A 19706-nucleotide genomic window follows, 5' to 3' on the forward strand; every position below is an offset into this window, starting at 1 on the left:
GTTCACTGACGAATTCTATCCGAAGCAACTTCGGTAGAGGATATGACGGTTGGGCACTACCCTACGGTAGGTGTCGTGATGCAGTGGAGGGTCTGTCCTCGTACACAGGTTTCCACTGCACGGCTCGGAAGTATTCACTCAATGTCTCAATCACTGAATACCCCGACCCTCACACGCAAGAGATTAATGTCCCGAGGTCTTCACCTCAAGCTGATTTTTTCCTTCTGCCCCCTTCTCCTGTCTTTTTCCCGCCTCCTCTCGTTTTCTTTTCCAATCGTCACACGTCAAAATCCTCATAAGATGACGAAGAAATAAATATCCTTCGCAAGTTCCAGCTGTTGCCCTCATGTAGTCGCTATAAAGTGCCCCGTGTACGGAAAGCTGCCTACCAGAGGTCCTTCGTGCCAGCAGGCATCACCATCCTAAACATAGGCATAAGGACTCCGGAGGAATCAAACACAGTCTGAAGAGGAGAGGGTACCGACATCCATTATCAGCCATCACCTTGTTCAATGTGCCCTCTCTTTCGCACAAACAAGACGAGCCCTGCTCTCTATCTAAATAATTAATGAAATGCAGGGATTTCTGTCACAGGCCAATATATGACATAGATGACAATTTATAATGTTGTTTGCCTACAGGTGATGAACAGATAGTAGTATCAACTGACAAAGTACTAGGAGGATGACGAAAATGCAGTTCAGACACATTTCGTTGCAGTCTGCAATGCCAACGCATTTTTTAAAATATATATAAAGAAATATAAGGTATTGAAAGTCCATTGGCCATTTGACGGAGATCCAACTACCGTGATGGTGTATGTTTACTCCTAACTGTGTGTGTAAATGTCTCTAGGAGTATGTATGCCTGCCCTTGAGAGCAAAAGAAAAATTTCCATCCTTGGTTTCCTCGACAGACAATAAAGTCTGATTTGATTTGATTTGATTTTGATTAAACTATATGGCTATTAGGTAAAGAGGCAAAACTCTTACATGCTTAGCTATTATTTCACAGTAGTTTTCTCCCTTGATCTAGAGCCCTTCAGCGCAATAATCTCTACACGGCCGTAGTGATTTGAAAAAAATAGTCATTGAAAGCGACAGAAACCAGCTATACTAGACTGTAAAACTTTTCTTAAACCTAATTTTTTTTGCAATATATCGATATTAAAGAGGACTAGAACATATGAAAGAAAAAAACAGCAACAACAAAGCAGTACATGTAGTTGAATGCGAGAAGTGTCGCCGTCTAAAGCATTGCTAAATTTACCACCAGCTCCATTTTACTTCCCAGTCGAGAGGCGAACACCTGGCTACAGTGTGTTCTACGATGTTGTTTGTGATTTGTTTTGCAACCGTCTGAGTTGCTGTATTTTGTTTGATAATTAACAATAACATATAATAATCTTGATTTTTGTCAGCTACAACAGTATTTTTGCAAACGTACTATCCTCGTACCTGTTGACAGCAACCAGCACAGTGGTTTCACAACAAGGATGTAAATACCAGTAAAGTGGTTTGATAACAAGGATGTGTTTACAGTGTACGACCGCGTTTCGAGACAGACGTTTAAAATGGAGACCTCAATTTGTTATGTGTGCACCTGGTTTGAGTTTCTAATAAAACCATGATAATCATCACCGGTGAACCTCAAAGATTTACAAGTTAAGAAGTAAAACTATGGATCAGAAGCTTCTCGTGTTGTGCCGTGTTTTTGTCATCGCTGGAGTAGTCTTTTCAGGTAAGTCAGCTTGTATAAAAGTAACTGTATACAGCGTATGTGTAAGAATATTATTAAATACTACTTGACTAATAATTTACATTTTTTCCAGAATAATTTCATTTCAGACAGAGTTTATTTCCGAAAAGTATGGACCGTGATATTAAACGAGTCACGGGGAGGCTTCACCTTGTACTTGAGACCAAATTGGTGTTTGAAAATGAATTTGGCTTAGTGTTTGCTTTCAATGTTTGGCAGTCACAGTCGTAACGCTTTGATTTTGTTAATTTTAGAGGATAACCTAAATTCTAGCTTGCAGAGAAGGGCTACCATGTCTAATGGAATCATCGTTATTGCAGAATATATCATACAGAAAACCATCTTTAAGTTCTGATTGAATACTGCATTTTCTTAATTTAATACAGTACACAGGGTAGGTCATCCAGCATATACTCGCTTATAGTTGTAAGCCCAAATCTTACAACGATAATTAACAGTTATACTTGAGATCTGGTAAGAATGAGAATGTGTTTAATGGTCAGGTTACTCTACACTTAAAATATCATTTGGCAACGTAAGAGATAGAACAAAAGGAAGAATAAAAAGGCACATTTTGTGGTTTACAGTTTACCTACAAGCCACTTTAGGGCAAGAAGATACCACTCTAACTTTGACTCATCTATTCGAATCTTTTGCATGAAACATCCTATTGTAAAGCGACTACTAGACCAGTATAGTTTTATAGTAATGATCGTTTTAATAGAGGCTCTGTGTTAGATGTCCACAGACATGTAATGTAGGGTCCGGCTTGACTGAAACGATATATTTGTAAATGAATGGAATAAGTCTGTCAGACGAGCAGATCCTCAACACGGGTTTCCATCAGGGGTGTGTGCTTTTCCCTGTCATATTCTCTGTATACTCTTTTCATATTCAAAAGAGGTTACTATTAATAATGCTATTCTCAAACTTGTAAAGTATGCAGATGGCATGGGTCTTTCGTCCTGATTCAAAGACCGGCAATCTCTATCAAAATACTTGGCCTACGTAGGGAAACTGGAGGACTGGTTTGACTGCAGCTTTCTGGAGCTGAAAGTTAAAAAAAGGGAGGAGATGGTCTTTGAAAGAGCACACAATAGAAGAGATGGCACTATTTTTCTCTTCCCTACTAATCCAAATCGGAGGACAGCAGGTACAGAGGGCTGCCAGTTTTAAGGACATTGGTAGACTGATACAAGGAACGCTCTCCTTTAGCGATCACGTGTACCAAGTGTACAGACAGACACAAGAAAAGACTGAACCTTTTGAGGAAATTCCTCAGCTTCACCATAGCTTATGGATGTTGAACATTTCTTTCAGGTTTCTTGTTGAGAGCATTCTCTTTGGTATGGTCACATCCTTGTCAAAGACAAGGCAATACTTGTCAGAGCCAAATACACCTAGCAAATACAATTTATAATGCATTACATCTGACACTTTCTGGTATGAACCTTTATGCAGTCCAAAAGATAATATATAGCATCACCCTAGAGCAAACACACCATCACCATGCCAGATTTCTGCTGTTGCCCTCGAGCACGCGGTACAAAATTCAAGGTGTGTTAAAAACTGTCAACCAGAGGTCATTCGTGCAAGCAGCCATCACCATTCTCAATAAAAGACACAAGGACTAGCAGGCCTGCCATACTACCTGGCATCTTGGTTCATATGTATGTGTGAAAAGTAGTAGGTCTGCGTGTGTGCTAAAAGTCTTGTATGGGTACGTATGTCTGTCCGTTATATTGTCTATATAACATATTATAATTATACATGTGTAGTGATTGTAATCAAAACATTTTTGTCTTGGGCTTTATTGGACGGTCAATAAAGTTTTATTTGATATGTATTCACATACATGCACACCACCCCTCTTCCTTGCCTGCTTTCTCTTCCACCCTTCCATTCTATCACTGACACAGATACGGGCTACAGTTACTAGACATTACCATCACTTACTAATTATGCATTAAGAATACCGACTTTCATAAGTAGAGATCATCACGGATTTTTGTTTTCTTACAATTAGCAAACTGCTATCTTATACAAGTCGCTGCATTTTCTCGTGGATGACAAACCGCGTTACTTCAGACACTGGCCAGGGTCAAACACCAGTGACACATATGTGTTTTATTACAAATGTACTTACATGATGACCATTTTAATTAGTTAATGCCATTCTTTGGTTTGCAGCCCCAGTCATCAAAGAGTGCTCTAGTGGAGGAAATTATGTATCTGAGGACACTGCTGCCACCTTCACTTGTAGGAGTTATGGAACACAAATGCAGTGGTATTTATATGATGAAACAGATGAGACTTACATCGGTGGATGCAATCAGCTGAATTGCTACTTCGAAGACAGCTATAGCTATAGCTTTAACTTGAAAGCAACAAAAACTCAAAATTCGGTTTACACAAGTCAACTTGAAATCTTGAATGTTACAAGGGAGCAAGCTCGTTCCCTCATTTGCTACGTCAGTAAAACCCAACAAAACTACTGTAAGCTTCATGTTATAGGTAGGTGGAACAATCCTAACTTGTCCTTTTGTCTGCGGTTTACTTTCTGTGGGTTTTACTTCTCTATTATGATAAAAACGATTTCCGTTGTTTTTGTTTTGATCGCACGCCTGTCTACAAGCAATGGAAATCTGTTACATACTAAACATATTATAACCATAATAATTATTTAAGCAACTATTACAATTATGTGTTTTTGCGCAAAGAAATATGTTTAATTAACGTTTACAGACAACCAAAAAGAGGAAAAAACTGGGTAAATCGATTTTACTTCCAGTAATAACGAACAGATATAAACATTACCCACAAAAGAAAGCTTTTGTCATTTTTACCTATTATAAGTGATTAGGCGGTATTGACCAAGACGACTGACCAGCAACAAAGCTGATTCTCAAGTCTTCGATGTAAGACGGTTATTTATAAAATTGAAAAAAAGATAATATTTGTCAAGAATACTTTTACTTTCAGTCTACCAAGTACCTTAATGAAACATTAACATTGTATGCAATAACTAAAGACTAAAAGTGAACACAATATGCAGAATCTCCCTTTAGGTAACGGCCATGTATCGAAACATTTGCTACGGATGCTTGGGATGTATTTGTTTTTTCGCGTAACAAATTTGTTAACAATGACTTTTTTATCTTCACACAGCACCTGCAGTTGTTCGTTCTGAAAACTGCAATGTGAGCATCTCAAACTGGCAAGTGCATGGGACATGCTCAGTGTTTAGAATGTATGCGTCAAACAACAACTACTGGTGTGCTTGGCACATGAACACCAACGAGGTACTGGGTATTATCAAATATTGCTAGTTCTTTCGACTCGTATAGTGTTTATCATCCAAATAACTGTAGAAGCACACCTTGTTTTGATATTTGACACACCTCACCACTACCGTTATCTTATAACTCAAATTCTGTCTTTAAGTTCTACTCACTGCTGTCTCACGGATTGTGGTTTGCTATGCATAGATCATTCATCAAAATCTTGTATTTAAGACTGCTTGGAGAGTAAAACATCATAAAGCAGAGCAAACTTTCAGCCATAATTTTTTTCTTTGATATGTGTCCTGATTAGTTGCCACCTAATTGCAATGTTTACCTTATATCCAAATCCTGCTGAAATAATAATTAATAGAATTAATAGATATTCTTCAGCACAAAGGTGAGAGATTCCGATATAACATTTCAATTATGATTAATTAAGCTTTGTCTTTATTTCATTTAATTTCTTTGCAGACCTTCAGGGATCTGGGGTTTAATAGTACACTCAAGAACTATACTTATAACTCAAGAAGGTATACAAGTGGTGAATGTTCATTTACAAAAGAAATACCTGTTGTGGAAGGCAGTTACACATACAGTCTCAGCGTATTTCCAGGTTTTGGTGTTTATTTCAACGACACAATCACTATAAGTAAGAGAAACTTGTAAAAACTGTAACTTAATTTCCCTGTTTTTTTTTTAATTTGTAGAATATGTAGCTTGTTTACAATAAACGATATTCAGGCAATTTTTTTAAAACTGAAAATACAGATTAGTTTGAAGACAAGAAGTGTTATATAAACACATTGCAGACTACCAAGATTTCAGTGCATACATTTTTTACAATGAATGTTTATTAGTTAAGTTCACAAATTACTTGAAACGTTTGGGCTTTTGCTAAATTCATTCGAAAATGTTAGATTATTTACTAGCTGTTATTTATCCTATTTATCACGTAATATAAATGAATGAAAAATGTACTTGAAAAGAATCAAATAAACTGGTATCTGACAAAAAAACCCTTCAAGTTACAGACTAGTAAATTCATATTTTCTTAGCATTTTTTTCTGCGTTTTCAAAAACATGAAGAGTATCCTGACGGACCCACTCACGACTGCCCACAACATGTTTTTGAGGGATCGGATTTTAATTGCACTTGCAAATCGACTACAACTGGTAGTCCACCTGCAACAGCTGAGTGGGATGGACTGGATAGCAAAGTTCTACAAGTAAAAAGTGCAAGTCGACATTTAAATGGAGAACTGCGCATATGTCGACTGGTGTGGGGGCCACAGGGCAACATCAACAGAAATACTTCCTTCATCGTTGGTGTAGCGTGTAAGTACCATTTTTTCTGGGTTTTTTTTTCACAATAGACTCTATGTGTGTGAAAGATAGAAAGAAACAAAGGTTAGGTTAGTGACAACACGTACATATATAAATATATAATATATTTTCTGCGATTGTCTGCAGACGGACCTTCTGCGGTTCTTCTGAACAGCACCCAAGAAGAAGCAGAAAATGGATCTTACATAGTAAATTTTACCTGCACAGCAGTCGATGTTTATCCTTCTGCTGTGTTCACGTGGAACATCACATGTCTTAGGCAGACAAACAACACCAATATCAGCACCTGCATTGTGAAGTTAACCGAACATGAAGAACTGTCAGTAACGTGCACAGCCAGCAATGCCTACTACAAAGATGTGTTTCTTTCACAAACTCTCGTCCTACCTATTTCAGGTAAGTACATTAAAATGTTTATTTACAAATTTTCCACGTAGAGAGACAAGCTTGTGCTCAGACCAAAAAGTACAAGACATTAGTAAGATAGATTAACAAGTAGATGGTGAGGGTTGGTGTTGACTATGATATGGCGGACAATTTTAGGACCAACAGCGTCAACAGAAAATAAAATACCTTCATTACTTACAATAAATACTTAATGATAGATTGTCTTTCAGTATCTTGATTATGTGTTTAAGCTGAGTTGTTTTTTTACTCTTTTTTTTCTCTTAATTCTAGAGGACGAAGCTTCAGCCATCGCTGCGGGAACCGGAAGTCTAAATGGTGGACTAATAGGTGGAGTCACTGCAGCTGCTGTGGTTGTGTTGGTCATCATAGCAGTTGTTGCTGTATACATCATCAAACGCCGAAAAGGTTAGAACCCTTGTGGTCTGAAGTTTATGTGCAGCGTGAAAGAAACTTCGCATTTTTCGTTTTGTATTGTGTCAGTCCCTGAGCTTTAAATCATACACACAGCACCGATATGTTTTTGTATTAAAACTCTTTTTTTAAGAGTGTAAAATAAATGTGCTATATAATTTGAATCGCACAATGTGATGTTCTTATTGTTTTGTAATTTATTTTAATTTCACATAAGTACTTTTCGCATTACTTTCAAGAGACAATTCTGCCTAACCATTGAAGTTCTACCTGGGTTTTATTGCTTTTTCTCTCCTTTTCGCTTTCTCATTTTAGGGTTAGGGTTCTCAGCGAGGTGAAGTTAGGAATATGCGTTTCATATGATTTTAGTTTTCTCCTTTTAGTACACATTTTCCCATTGAGCAAGTTTGAATGCATTCCATTTACCTTTTCGTAAATGAAGACGTCCTGGCATTTTTGTTATACTTTCCTCATCTTGTTTAACACCTGCACTTAGCAAGACACACCAACAGGAGAACCCACAGGCAAGCGAGTTTTCTTACGTATATACTACTCCAATGTATAAAAAGATTTTTTAACAGACTTGCTAGAGCTAGGTATAATTCGACACATCTAATCTGCTTTCCTTTCCACCATTATTTGAAAGATAAAATAGAAATAGATTCTTTTCGTTCCAGCGTTCCTTTATTCTTTTACATTTTTTGTATTATTTTCTTTTAAATTTAACACTATTTTTATTTAACAATATTCTTCAAGTTGTATTTTACATTTTTTTCCACATTATCAGCGTGTTTGTACTTTTGACATCTGTGCTTGGAGAAAACTATGGTAGCAATATATTTTATACCTAAAATCTCACTTTGCTCAAATGTTCTAAAGAGTCATAACAAATTATTTTACAAGAGAAATAATCGTAAGAAAAAAATTATTGATGCAGGGATGGAAAAACAAGAAGGACGAACATCAGGATCTTCATCTGACTTTGGGAAATATTTTAAACATAACAACCCGCTGTCAAAGCTCTACGCAGTTGTAAAGAAGCCGAAGACTCAGACTCCCATTGAACGCCACTCAGCTCCATCAGGTGACATGTACACCATCCCTACTTCAACGACAACCCAGCAGGGCGAGAATGGGTATAATTCAGTGTACGAGACTGCTGACAGCACAGCATTTTATGAAGAGAGTATTTGCGACCATCAAGTGGAAGAAGTCGCAAAAGAAACTAGTGAATGGACGGCAACGGCCCAGTCAACAGTAAAACCAGCAGTTGCTGTAAAGAAATTCCAAGATTTATCAGGTAAAACATTGCATCTCTTGTTACTAACGTTGCCAAAGCTGAAAAATAATTAATAAATAAATCTAGGAAACATAAAGGAATGAATTTGTCGTATACATCGTGATAGCATAAGCTTGACAATACTGTTGATGGACATTTAAAAAAAACAACATAAGAATACACGAGGGTAGTTTAATGCATGTAACACATACGGATTGAGATTTATTATATATAATGTGGAGTGCATTATACAGTTAAACTCGTACATCATTCTGTGTGCTTTTCTGTATCTGATAAAAATTAATAAAGCATGTCTAGGGGTTTCCATGATTCACAACTAAGTCAAAGAGAGCAGGTAGGAAGGAAATTTCGATTTAAGCAAGACTGTCTGTTAGTTAAAAAATGAAAAGGACAACGGAAACCTGGTAAACAAGTTGTAGTAAAGGCATGCAAACAGGTACTCACATGTTACATTATGCTATTCATAGTAATGTATAATAAAGATTTTTGTAATCTTATAATTTCCAGGTGGATACATGAATGTCACTGAAGTTTTAACAGACTCTGGTTTGGGCGTGTACCATGTAGTTCCCTGGGCTTCAAATTCTGGAACCATGAATCCTGTAAGGAATCTTTGTCACTGATGAGTATCTTGCAATAATTACAAAAATTAAGTGCATAGGTTTTTAATTATGATCGCTTGTTTTAGGGGTGTATTTTGCAGTTATGCCCTTATTTACATGACTTTTCTCTCAAGTTTTCTAAGAGCATATCAGAAACAGCTGATTGCTTTTTTTTAAAAACATAGCTTGTAATATCGAATTAAAAACAATACAACTTGCAAAGTAATTTTGCTTGTTCGTAACAGGAAAGTTCTACGCAAGCCATCTCTGAAGACGAATACAATGCTCTACATTTCGAGAAAGATCGAACTGGACAAGAAGACCTTGATGTTGACTACAATCACCTCCAGACCACAGACGACAATTATTTCACTTTAGAGCCGACCTACTGAACATCCTTACGTTTAACGGTTAAATCCTAAGGTTAGAAGTTTCTGGCAGATTAAATAGGTTGAAGAGTGTTACTGATCTGTCAAAATATAAATAAAAAAAGCATAGAAATGAAGGTCTCTAATCGTTTCTTTACTTTTCTGGGAAGAGTCTCTTTGAGCTATGTCAACCTGTTGGAAAGTGAAATAGGAAATGTTAATAATAGTTATTTTTTATATATAAAAGATGTTTTTAATGTGTGCGTATGTATGATGTACAGATTTATTAAAAATGGATAAGCAAGTGCACAGGCAAGTTACTGAGACAACCGATGGATGGAAAGATTGATTTGTAAAGTATCTCTACTGGTATATCTGCACATATGCTATGTGTATGAGAACGAACAAGAATGTGTGAAGAAAGATTAATGGGCAAAAGAAAGAGAAAGAGTTAACAGTATATTCTACCTTTAAGGTACATATATATCAGTTTAATCTTATGCAAGTGTATGCCTTTTGTGCTTTACTGTTTTATAAATATTCAATATTTTGTTTATAACTTAGCATACCTATACAGTAAACGTAGTAAGAAAGGTTTTCTTAATTTTTAACCATTTGTTCTATATTTGTAAATTTGTTTGTAAGCTAAGGCAATTTACTATTCTAAAGTATCTTAATTGTAAAAATCATAATTATAAAGTTTTCTTGGCAGAATGTTTGTAATGCATTACTTTACATATTAATAATACTCAAATAAATAATCTGTTATTTTTTTATCATTTGTTGTTGTTTTTAAACACGAGAGGTACTTTTCAAATATCAGCACCTTCTTAAAAATAAGATTCAAGATGATCTAAATTGTTGGATAAAAAGCGCTAACACATATTTAATAATCTGGGTCCGTTTTGCAAATTAAATTTAAATGGAACACGGGATTACTGCTTGCGTAATATTAAAAGAACTATGGGAAAAAAGGAGCCTGCAATTGTTTTTGTATTCTGTCTTTATTCGTTTATTTTTTCTTGTACAATATATACAAAACACATCCTGGTAAACTTCACAGAATCTTTCATAAACGTTTGATCCTGCAAAATGACTTTCCTCTGACTGATAAAAGTTTTAACATGGAGAAGAAAGTAATACGACAGAAAGAAAATTAAATAATTTTATTGAAGAACAAGCAAGTAGTATAAGTAGAAACAAGAGTAAAATTGTAGTTGAATATACAGGTAAGTTACAGTCCTTTGGATAAGTGGAAATAATTAGTTTTAAAGTGGATCTGCATACCCTATTATACATATTTACTCTTAAGGTGAGAAAGTCTAAGTTTAAGCACATGATCTACACAATTAGGACACTTTACGACAACATAAAAAAATGCAAATACTTTCCAGATTTCTTTTAGGTAGACACATCTAAAAAAAGCACAATTGACTTATTCAAGGTCAAAATATATTATAGTATCAAAATTCTAATGGTTGTAAAATTTCAAATATAATAACTATTAGAAGTTAAGGCAACGAGATGCACCATGACGTTGTTAAGTATCATGTGAATCCCTGGAAAGTGGAATAATAATGCAGTATAAACAGCTCACACTATTATGTATATATATATATATGTGTGTATTCATCTCAGATCCCGTGTACGACACTGCTAGAAGACCTGCCAACAACGAACATAATTATGTGGATCTTGCCCAGGACAGATGTAAAGAAGGTCAGCCAACAGGTATTTAAACTGCCACGAGCAATTCTCGTAAATTTCTTTATTTGATTATTGTGGTGAATATTCGTGGATGTTTTTTATAGGAATCTTCTCAAACGTATACGCTGAGTTTGATGTGTCTATACACATATCTTATTTTGATACTTAGATGCTTCCTATGACATGGTCACAAGGCAGGATGGTGATGAACATGGCTACGTCACACTCACACAGGTCACAATGCATCTGAATCTGCAGGTATGAAACATGAAATTAATATCAACTGCATTTAGGAAAAAGATAAAAAGACAACTGTGAATTTCAAATATGAACTGTTGCATAACGCATAGTAAGTATATATATATATAAAATACAGTTTGAAAAAAACCACATATTTTTCGTTTACTTATACACACATGTTCTCTCACAAATAGATTGGTTAAACGTTTAATGTAATATTTATTATGACATAGTATTAAAAATAATAAACAAGTATGTATAACAAAATTTTAATATTCGATTAATTAAAATTTATTTTAAAAATCTAACATCATACAAACATCGTCTTACAATAAATTATATCTAGGCATTTTCGATAATTTTATATTACTAGATTTATATTTATGTTAATTTTTGTTTTATTTCTGTTGTTTTTTCAGATGCAATATTTATTGTAGGAAGAATGCCTACAGCTCCCTAAAGTGTTTTACCTAAGTAGCATGTGCTCTGATTAATGGAACTGTTTCCGAGTTTTGTATGTTGTATGATGTTAGTGATACTGAGTCAATGTTATATCAATAAACATGATTTGTTAAGTATTGAATATTTGTTTGCAGTGCACTTTCTATAAATTGCATTATACATGAACCTGATATTGATTTTATAGGAACTGCTGCAAAAGGTTGTCCTGCTTTATCGATATAAAACCTAGAAGTGTAAAAGTAAACTCCTGCCCACTCCAATTCGATAACATCATTTTTCTACAAAACTTCTTGTTTATGAAGCTAATCATAAAACAACATACACGTGTCAAGTGATGTAAATATTTGCCCATTATTAACAATTAAGTAAGTTTACTAAAAGTCGCTTTAAAAACATTATTGTTCAAGATTTATTGTTTAACGACTAGTGAGGTATTTTTTAACATTCTTTGTTTCAGATATCGTTTTGTATGTTGTAGTACATTTGTTACAATCATCCGACTTTAAATGTTATTTAATTTTTAACATCAATACGTTAGTCTCTTTGTCTCAACTCGTTTAAAACAGTACATGTTCAACATTGATTCCCATTGACCACATTATTGTTTTTACTTAAGAGTTTTATTTTTCTACGTTGAGTTAAATTTGCTGTCGTTATATATATATATTTTTTTAGTTTGAAAGAGCAGTGTTTAGGCTTAAAAAAGCAAAATTGAGCACAGTGAGCACAGGGCTTCTGCTTACGCAAAAAATTGCGTACAGTACGCATTAAAAGTTCAGAGGACCCCTTCAATTTTTGTCAATGGGGTCCCAGGGGACCCCTTCAAATTTGGGCGAAGAACAGATACAAAATCGGGTAGGTGTAGTGTCTGACATCGTAGCCCAATCTATCATTGTCGTCTGCTACAGGGTGAGAGTAACTTCCCTTGCACTGGGGTTTTTTTCCCCTTACCAAGAAGAGTTCCACTAAAGGCCGATATCTTCCCACCGGGGGGATGAGGGGTATCGTCCGTGCAAGGGAAGGTAGGAGTACACGAGGTGCGGACTGCCATCGGCCAGTCGTCTTCAATTACTACCCGGACAAAAGGCGGGGTGGACATCACAGGCACTGCCGACTAGCATGGCAATAAATCGTCTCCATCACCCAGTACTTGCGGTAGGGTCTGAGCGTTGATGCGAAACGACTTCTATCTGAACATTCTGTCGGGGTTAGGACTGACTGTATTCTCCACAAACAAACAAAACTAGAATTTATAAAGGAGAGAAGAATGAACAGCGCAAATGACACAAACATAAAAACAACTGAACTGATAGCATAATGGTCGGGTTAGATAAGTGAAGAAAGACACAGTGGGGGCACTATGTTGTAGTCGTGAATTGTTGGCCATTTGTAAAAGTTCAAAGATTGGACTCAAACCGAGGTATACTTTAGGTCAGTCATCAGGAGGAATGAACTGAAAATATTAAATATTATTATCCCCAATTATGAGTAAAGAAAGATGTAAGGAAAGACAGTATGTTCAGATAGAAGCCGTTTCACCTCACTTTTCTTAGACCCTACATCAAGTACTAGTCGGCTGAGAAAGGCGTTTTATCGCTAAATATAGTTTGCAACTGAAACTCGTTTAATTTATTTGCACAGTTTCAAACACCTTCGATCCCCCTTCATCTCATGATTTAAGTAACATTCAGAATCCATTGAGTTTCACTGAGCTGAGGGCGCCAGGTCTTGCCGGGGTTTGCTTTTCTATCTTGCACCAGTTTTTATCCCAACTTTTATACTTTTAGCAAAGTGCCACCTCTCGTTGATGTTTCTTACAACTCTAGTTCTCACTAACTTATTAATTGCCAGGTTACTGTCGAGAACTTCCTTTTGAATGATGGCATCTGAGGCATTCATACTTTCATACATCCTCTCCCATCCACCACCAGGTGCACCTTATTTAACTTATTTCAAAGATGTCGTTGACAGCGTGGTTAAATTCATTGCCTTAGAAATGGAAAGAAAGTGAGCACCTCAAGTAAAGTGAGCATAAGCTCATCACATATGCTTGCACAGACTTCATGGCACAGAAATCTCGTCTTTTCTGACTAGACATTACAGTGCTTTGTGTGCCTGACAGGCAGGTGAACAAAGTAGTTGATTTGTTGATTTTTTTCACATTGTAAAGGGACCCCTTAGAGTTAGCCTGGGACCCCTTATAAATCTGAAGAAGGGGTCCCTGGGACCCCAAAGAATTTAGCCTTGGATATAAGCATGGTAAAGAGTCAGGTCAAGTGTTCGCAACCCCGGCATTCATTCTAAATGTGTGTCTGGCTTCCCATAAGAGCCAGAGGGGCCATTAACTACTGTCAATGGGATTTAAAACTTGTCAAACCTGTTCCAAGCATTTACATTTTAAGGCTCACCGAAGCAGATCCTCGTAAAAATATGCTTTCGAAGACCTAAACAACCCTCGGGCTAATGTGTGTGTCACTGAGTCCTGATTCTTTCACTATTTACACAATTGTTATCTGCGCAATACTGTATTAGTCCTAGACAAAAACATACTCTTTCTCGTAACAGCTATCTAATAATAAACACTATTCTACAATTTATTTCTCTTTTTCTCTCTCTGCGCAAATGTTGAAGCCCGCGTGTGGATGTATACACATGTTTTTGTGTATTAAAAACAAACAAACAAACAAACAAAATCCACAACCGAAGAGCAATAGCAACATAAATAACTTTTACCTTTGACTTATTTTTAAACACCTATTCAGGTCTGCAGGGTGTATCTTTGGGAGTGTGTGTCCATGTGTTAGAGAGCAAATGTGACATGACATTGGTATGTAGAAAATAAATGTGGTTTACTCCATGGAGGAATGTGTCCCAGTTTACTGGATAAAAACCTGAGTGAACATGACACACGAGTGTATTAACGAGGACATTCACTGGTCTGACAAGTCGCACGGCGATGTTTTTATAGTGTTTGTCATTGCTCCGATAGCAAGCAAGAAAATTAATTTGGTCCTAACCTCAGCGCAAAGTAAGGAATTTTTTCATCGAGATTTGAGTGTGAAAGTTTTTATGTCTCTGTTATTGTGGAGGTGTTAGCTGGACCATGAAGATTTCCCTCTCTGTATACAGGTGACAGAGGCAATGGCTGGCAGACGACTGTGGATAACATGCCTCGTATCACTGCTCACCATAGAGGGTCATTCAGGTACTGTAAGTTTATATTTATTTTTTTAGGTATGAAGTTTGTTAATCACCACTAATCTGTGTTTACCTAGTCTGTACTGGTCTGTATCTGCTGATCGGTTAATCCTTTTTAAATTTACTGTATTTAAAATAATGATAGAGTAGTACAATATTCATTTGTAAACACTACAGTTAATTTGATGCAGGTTCGAATGTGGCCTCAGAAGTTACATTTTTTAAAATTGCAGGTTTGACCATTGGAGGTTGTGAACAGGGCAGTGTAGTGGTGACTAACGGCACAGACCCTTCATTCACATGCAGCACGTCCTTGTCCAACTGGTTGTGGTGGAAGATCTTCAGTGAGGAGGGAACATATTTCGGCTACTGTAACAGATGGGGATGTACACCGTGGAATATCCAGTATACGGTAGATGTGAAAGGTTCTTCGTCCAGCGTCTACACATCCAGTCTGATGATAAAGAGGATCACAGGAAACTCAACCAGGACATTAGTTTGTAGCAGCCCCGGGGAACCCTTGGAGGCTTGGTGCAGTCTGACAATAACAGGTAAGCTGGAAAATCAACATCTACAAGATAGTCTGTCAGTGTATATATTTATATACATAAACTAAGGGTTATTCTCAAAAACTAACCATAGAGTTGAGAATCCATTTTTGATGAAAATACTTTGGTACTTTGAATATCCGTTGATTATGTCATGGAAGAAAAATGAAAAAAAGTCACTTAAAATCATTCATAAATTATGGGGTATTGTGGGACTGGTAAGTGAATTGCCGGACATTTATACGTATTGAATTTGTGACACAATATGAAGCAATATTTATTGTATTATCACTCATACAGATGAACAATTTACTAAAGAAAATGAGGCCAAAGGAACTGGATCGTCTGTCGATGAGAAAGGAGCGATAATCGGTGGTGTTATTGGAGGTGTGGTTCTCCTCGCTATCGTTATCACCATTATCGTTGTCTGCATCCTCAGACGAAAGAAAGGTTTTATTTCTTATTCTTAGTTCTTATTCTTATTCAAATACGTTTTAAAACAAAAACATGGTATTTCAGAGCCGCAATCTTCAATCCGTTTTTCCTTTCCCTCAACAAACATACGGGCTTATATTGGACTAGATGATGTAAGCGGGTTTTTTTACATCTTTCTTTGTTAGTCCTACGAATCCCTTTTACAAGTTATTGCAATGTCTGTGTAAACAATAACCTGTAATTTTGTTAGGCTGGTAAAGGTAAAGTCGACATATATATATAATGGCTGTCGCTGTCAATGTGTGCCTTAAATGACTTTTTTGAACATAATTTGTATATGCTACACATGTCTTGAAACCACTTTTGATCTTCTATTACCAGCATGAAGCTTCAATCATAAGTTTATATTTTATTTTATTCAAGTTGGAGTGATATTTGTGTTATTTTCTGCAGATAAAGAATTTGATGTTCAAAGGTAAGACAGTACAAGTGATTCAGATCCGCCAGACTTTTCAATGGCTACCTACCAATGCAGCAGATGTTAAATAAACATGACATCATGAAACTTAAAATCATTCCACACACTACAGTTATAACTGACAGAAGTTTCAGCAAAATGTTTGGTCGTTAATTTCTTTTTTTCATTTTTACTGAGGTTTACAAACTTGTCACAGTGTGACCGTTGAAACAAGTGCTGTTAATCCTTCTTGTAGAAAGTAGGGGAAAAGATTGTTTGTGCCTTGTTTTATATTAATGGGTAAATGTGTGAATACAAGTGAATAGCTAGTTTGTTGTTTAAAGCTCTTGAACAAAATGTGTATATTAACTTGCTTCATTAGCCTAAAATATGTTAGTTAGTTAGTTAAGCCCTTCGCCCCTCCTGGTGCATAGGCCACCGACGAAAGCCCTCCAACGCCTCCTGTCCTGGGCTACCATCACCAGTTGCCCCCATCCGAGTCCGGTGAGCTTGGTGTCGGCGGCGAGGTCCCATCTCCAGGTGTTTCTCGGCCTTCCTCGCTTTCTCTTTCCCTGAGGGTTCCATGTCAGCGACTGTCTCGTGACGTTGGATGCTGGCTTCCGTAGGGTGTGCCCTATCCAACCCCATCGTCTCCGCAGGATTTCTTCCTCCATAGGCCGCTGTTTTGTTCTCTGCCACAGGTCGGTGTTGCGTATTTTCTCTTGCCAGTGAATTCTGAGGATTCTACGCAGACACTGGTTCACAAACGTTTGGATCTTCTTCGTTGTGCCCTCGGTCGTCCTCCACATCTCTGCTCCGTATAGTAGGACTGACTTGACGTTGGAGTTGAAGAGACGGATCTTGGTCGTGTAGCCGACGCTCCCGGAGTTCCAGACCCTTCCAAACTGGATGAATGCGCCTCTTGCCTTGCTAATCCTCGTCTTTACATCCGCGTCTGTCCCTCCCTGTTTGTCCACCACACTCCCGAGGTAGGTAAAGGCGTCGACTTCTTCTAGCGGCTCCCCATCCAACCTGACTGGCTCTTCACAGTCAGTGTTGACCTTCAGGATCTTGGTCTTGCCCTTATGGATGTGTAGCCCCACTTGTGCCGAGGCTGACTGGATCTCTGATGACTTGTCTTGCATCTGTCGGTGGCTGTGGGACAGGAGTGCCAGATCGTCTGCAAAGTCAAGGTCTTCTAGTTGGCTTCACAGAGTCCACTGGATTATATTTCGCCTTTCGCTGGTGGCTTGCTTCATCACCCAGTCGATTGCGATCAGGAACAGCAACGGTGAAAGCAGGCAGCCATACCTGACCCCTGTCCTCACCTCGAAGCTTCTTGTTAGCTGTCCTTCATGCACTACTCGGCACGTCATTCCCTCATATGAGTTTCGGATCAGGTTGACGATCTTCCTCGGGATGCCGTAGTGTCTCAGCAGTTTCCACAGCGTCTCTCGATCCACACTGTCAAATGCCTTCTCGTAGTCCACGAAATTAACGTAGAGAGGCGAGTTCCACTCTATAGACTATTCTACGATAATCCGCAGTGTTGCTATCTGGTCTGTGCACGATCGGTCTTGTCTGAAGCCCGCCTGCTGCTCTCGAAGTATCTGGTCCACTGGGCCCTTCAGTCTCTCCAGTATGACTCTGTTGAAGACCTTGCCAGGCACGGACAAAAGAGTGATGCCTCTGTAGTTCTCGCAGCGGCTGAGGTCTCCCTTCTTGGGGAAAGTAATACGACAGAAAAAAATGTAATAATTTTATTGAAGAACAAGCGGGTGGTGTAAGTAGAAAAAAAAGTAAAATTTTAGTTTAATATACAGATAAGTTAAAGTTTTTTGGATAAGTGGAAATAATTAGTTTTAAAGTGGATCCCCATACATCATTATACATATTTACTCTTAATGTGAGAAAGTCTAAGTTTAAGCACATGATCTACACAGTTAGGATACTTTACAACAATATCAAAAACTAAAACACTTTCTAGATTTTTTTTTAGGTAAACACATCTACAAAAAGCACACTTGACTTATTCAAGGTTAAAATATATTACAGTATCAAAAATCTAATTGTTGTAAAATTTCCAATTTAATAATTATTAGAAGTTAAGGCAAAGAGATGCATCACGCCGTTGTTAACTATCATGTCAATATGTGGAACATGGACTAAAAATGCAGTATAAAAAGCTCACATTCTTATATAGATATACTGTATATGTGTGTATTCATCTCAGATCCCGTGTACGACACTGCTAGAAGACCTGCCAACAACGAACATCATTATGTGGATCTTGCCCAGAACAGATGTAACGAAGGTCAGCCAACAGGTATTTCAATTGTCACGAGCAATTTTCATAAGATTTTTTTTTATTATTGTTGTCGATAATCGTGGATGGTTTCTTAAAGGAATAAACTTATATGTATATGCTGAGTTTGATATGTGTATACACATATCTTTTTTTGATACTTAGATGTTTCCTATGACATGGTCACAAGGCAGGATGGTGATGAACATGGCTACGTGGGCTTGAATCACACAGGTCACAATGCGTCTGAACCTGCAGGTATGAAACAGGAAATAATATCAACTGTATTTATAAAACATCTAACATCATACAAACATCCTATCGCAATAAATTATATCAAGGTATTTTCTATAATTTTATATTACTATATTTATATTTATGTTCATTTTTATTTTATTTCTGTTGTTTTTTCAGATGCAATATTTATTGTAGGAAGAATACCTACAGCTCCCTAAAGTGTTTTACCTAAGTAGCATGTGGTCTGATAATGTAACTGTTTCCGATTTTTGTATGTTGCATAATGTTAGTGATACTGAGTCAATTTTAAATCAATAAACATGATTTGCTAAGTATTAAATATTTGCCGTGCACTTTTTATAAAGTGCATTCATAATAAACATTAGATGGCTTTTATAGTAACTGCTGTAGAAAGTTGTCCTGCTTTATAGCTTAAAAACGTAGAAGTGTAAAAGTAAAAAAAAATTAAAACTAAAACATTTCATGACCATTATGCATGTATGTGAATAAATGTGTTTATACCTTTTTGTGGTTTTGTGTTTTACCATTTGTGGAAGAAAGAAAACTCTTATTTGCTTAGATACTTTATTGACATAAGTTAACTCCCCTTTAAAACAATTCCTAATAACAATTTTTAAGATC

At 36.8% G+C, this 19706-nt stretch overlaps 2 protein-coding genes across 5 annotated transcripts in view; both read left to right on the plus strand.

Annotated features, from left to right (window-relative positions):
* LOC112568915 (ficolin-2-like) overlaps positions 1 to 19706 on the plus strand; it is a 127187-nt gene that overhangs the window by 46272 nt on the left and 61209 nt on the right. The window lies entirely within an intron of this gene.
* LOC112568907 lies at positions 1209 to 19599 on the plus strand. Of its 4 annotated transcripts, XM_025246464.1 has the most exons (15): positions 1213 to 1740; positions 3949 to 4272; positions 4927 to 5060; positions 5514 to 5691; positions 6129 to 6377; positions 6513 to 6782; positions 7065 to 7199; positions 11114 to 11206; positions 11352 to 11440; positions 15014 to 15089; positions 15316 to 15633; positions 15931 to 16080; positions 18756 to 18848; positions 18993 to 19085; positions 19242 to 19598. In XM_025246464.1, exons 1-15 carry the CDS (start codon positions 1680 to 1682, stop codon positions 19280 to 19282), a joined length of 2304 nt encoding a protein of 767 aa, XP_025102249.1. In that variant the 5' UTR covers positions 1213 to 1679; the 3' UTR covers positions 19283 to 19598. The 4 variants fall into 4 exon arrangements, with proteins under 4 accessions (XP_025102248.1, XP_025102249.1, XP_025102251.1 ...); XM_025246463.1 differs by having other exon boundaries at positions 1209 to 1740; positions 18993 to 19599; XM_025246466.1 differs by lacking the exons at positions 11352 to 11440; positions 15014 to 15089; positions 15316 to 15633; ... (2 more) ...; positions 18993 to 19085; positions 19242 to 19598 and adding exons at positions 8143 to 8505; positions 9013 to 9107; positions 9353 to 9530 and having other exon boundaries at positions 1231 to 1740; positions 11114 to 11186.

The sequence above is a fragment of the Pomacea canaliculata genome, linkage group LG7 (assembly GCF_003073045.1).
Source record: "Pomacea canaliculata isolate SZHN2017 linkage group LG7, ASM307304v1, whole genome shotgun sequence".
Taxonomy (NCBI): domain Eukaryota; kingdom Metazoa; phylum Mollusca; class Gastropoda; order Architaenioglossa; family Ampullariidae; genus Pomacea; species Pomacea canaliculata.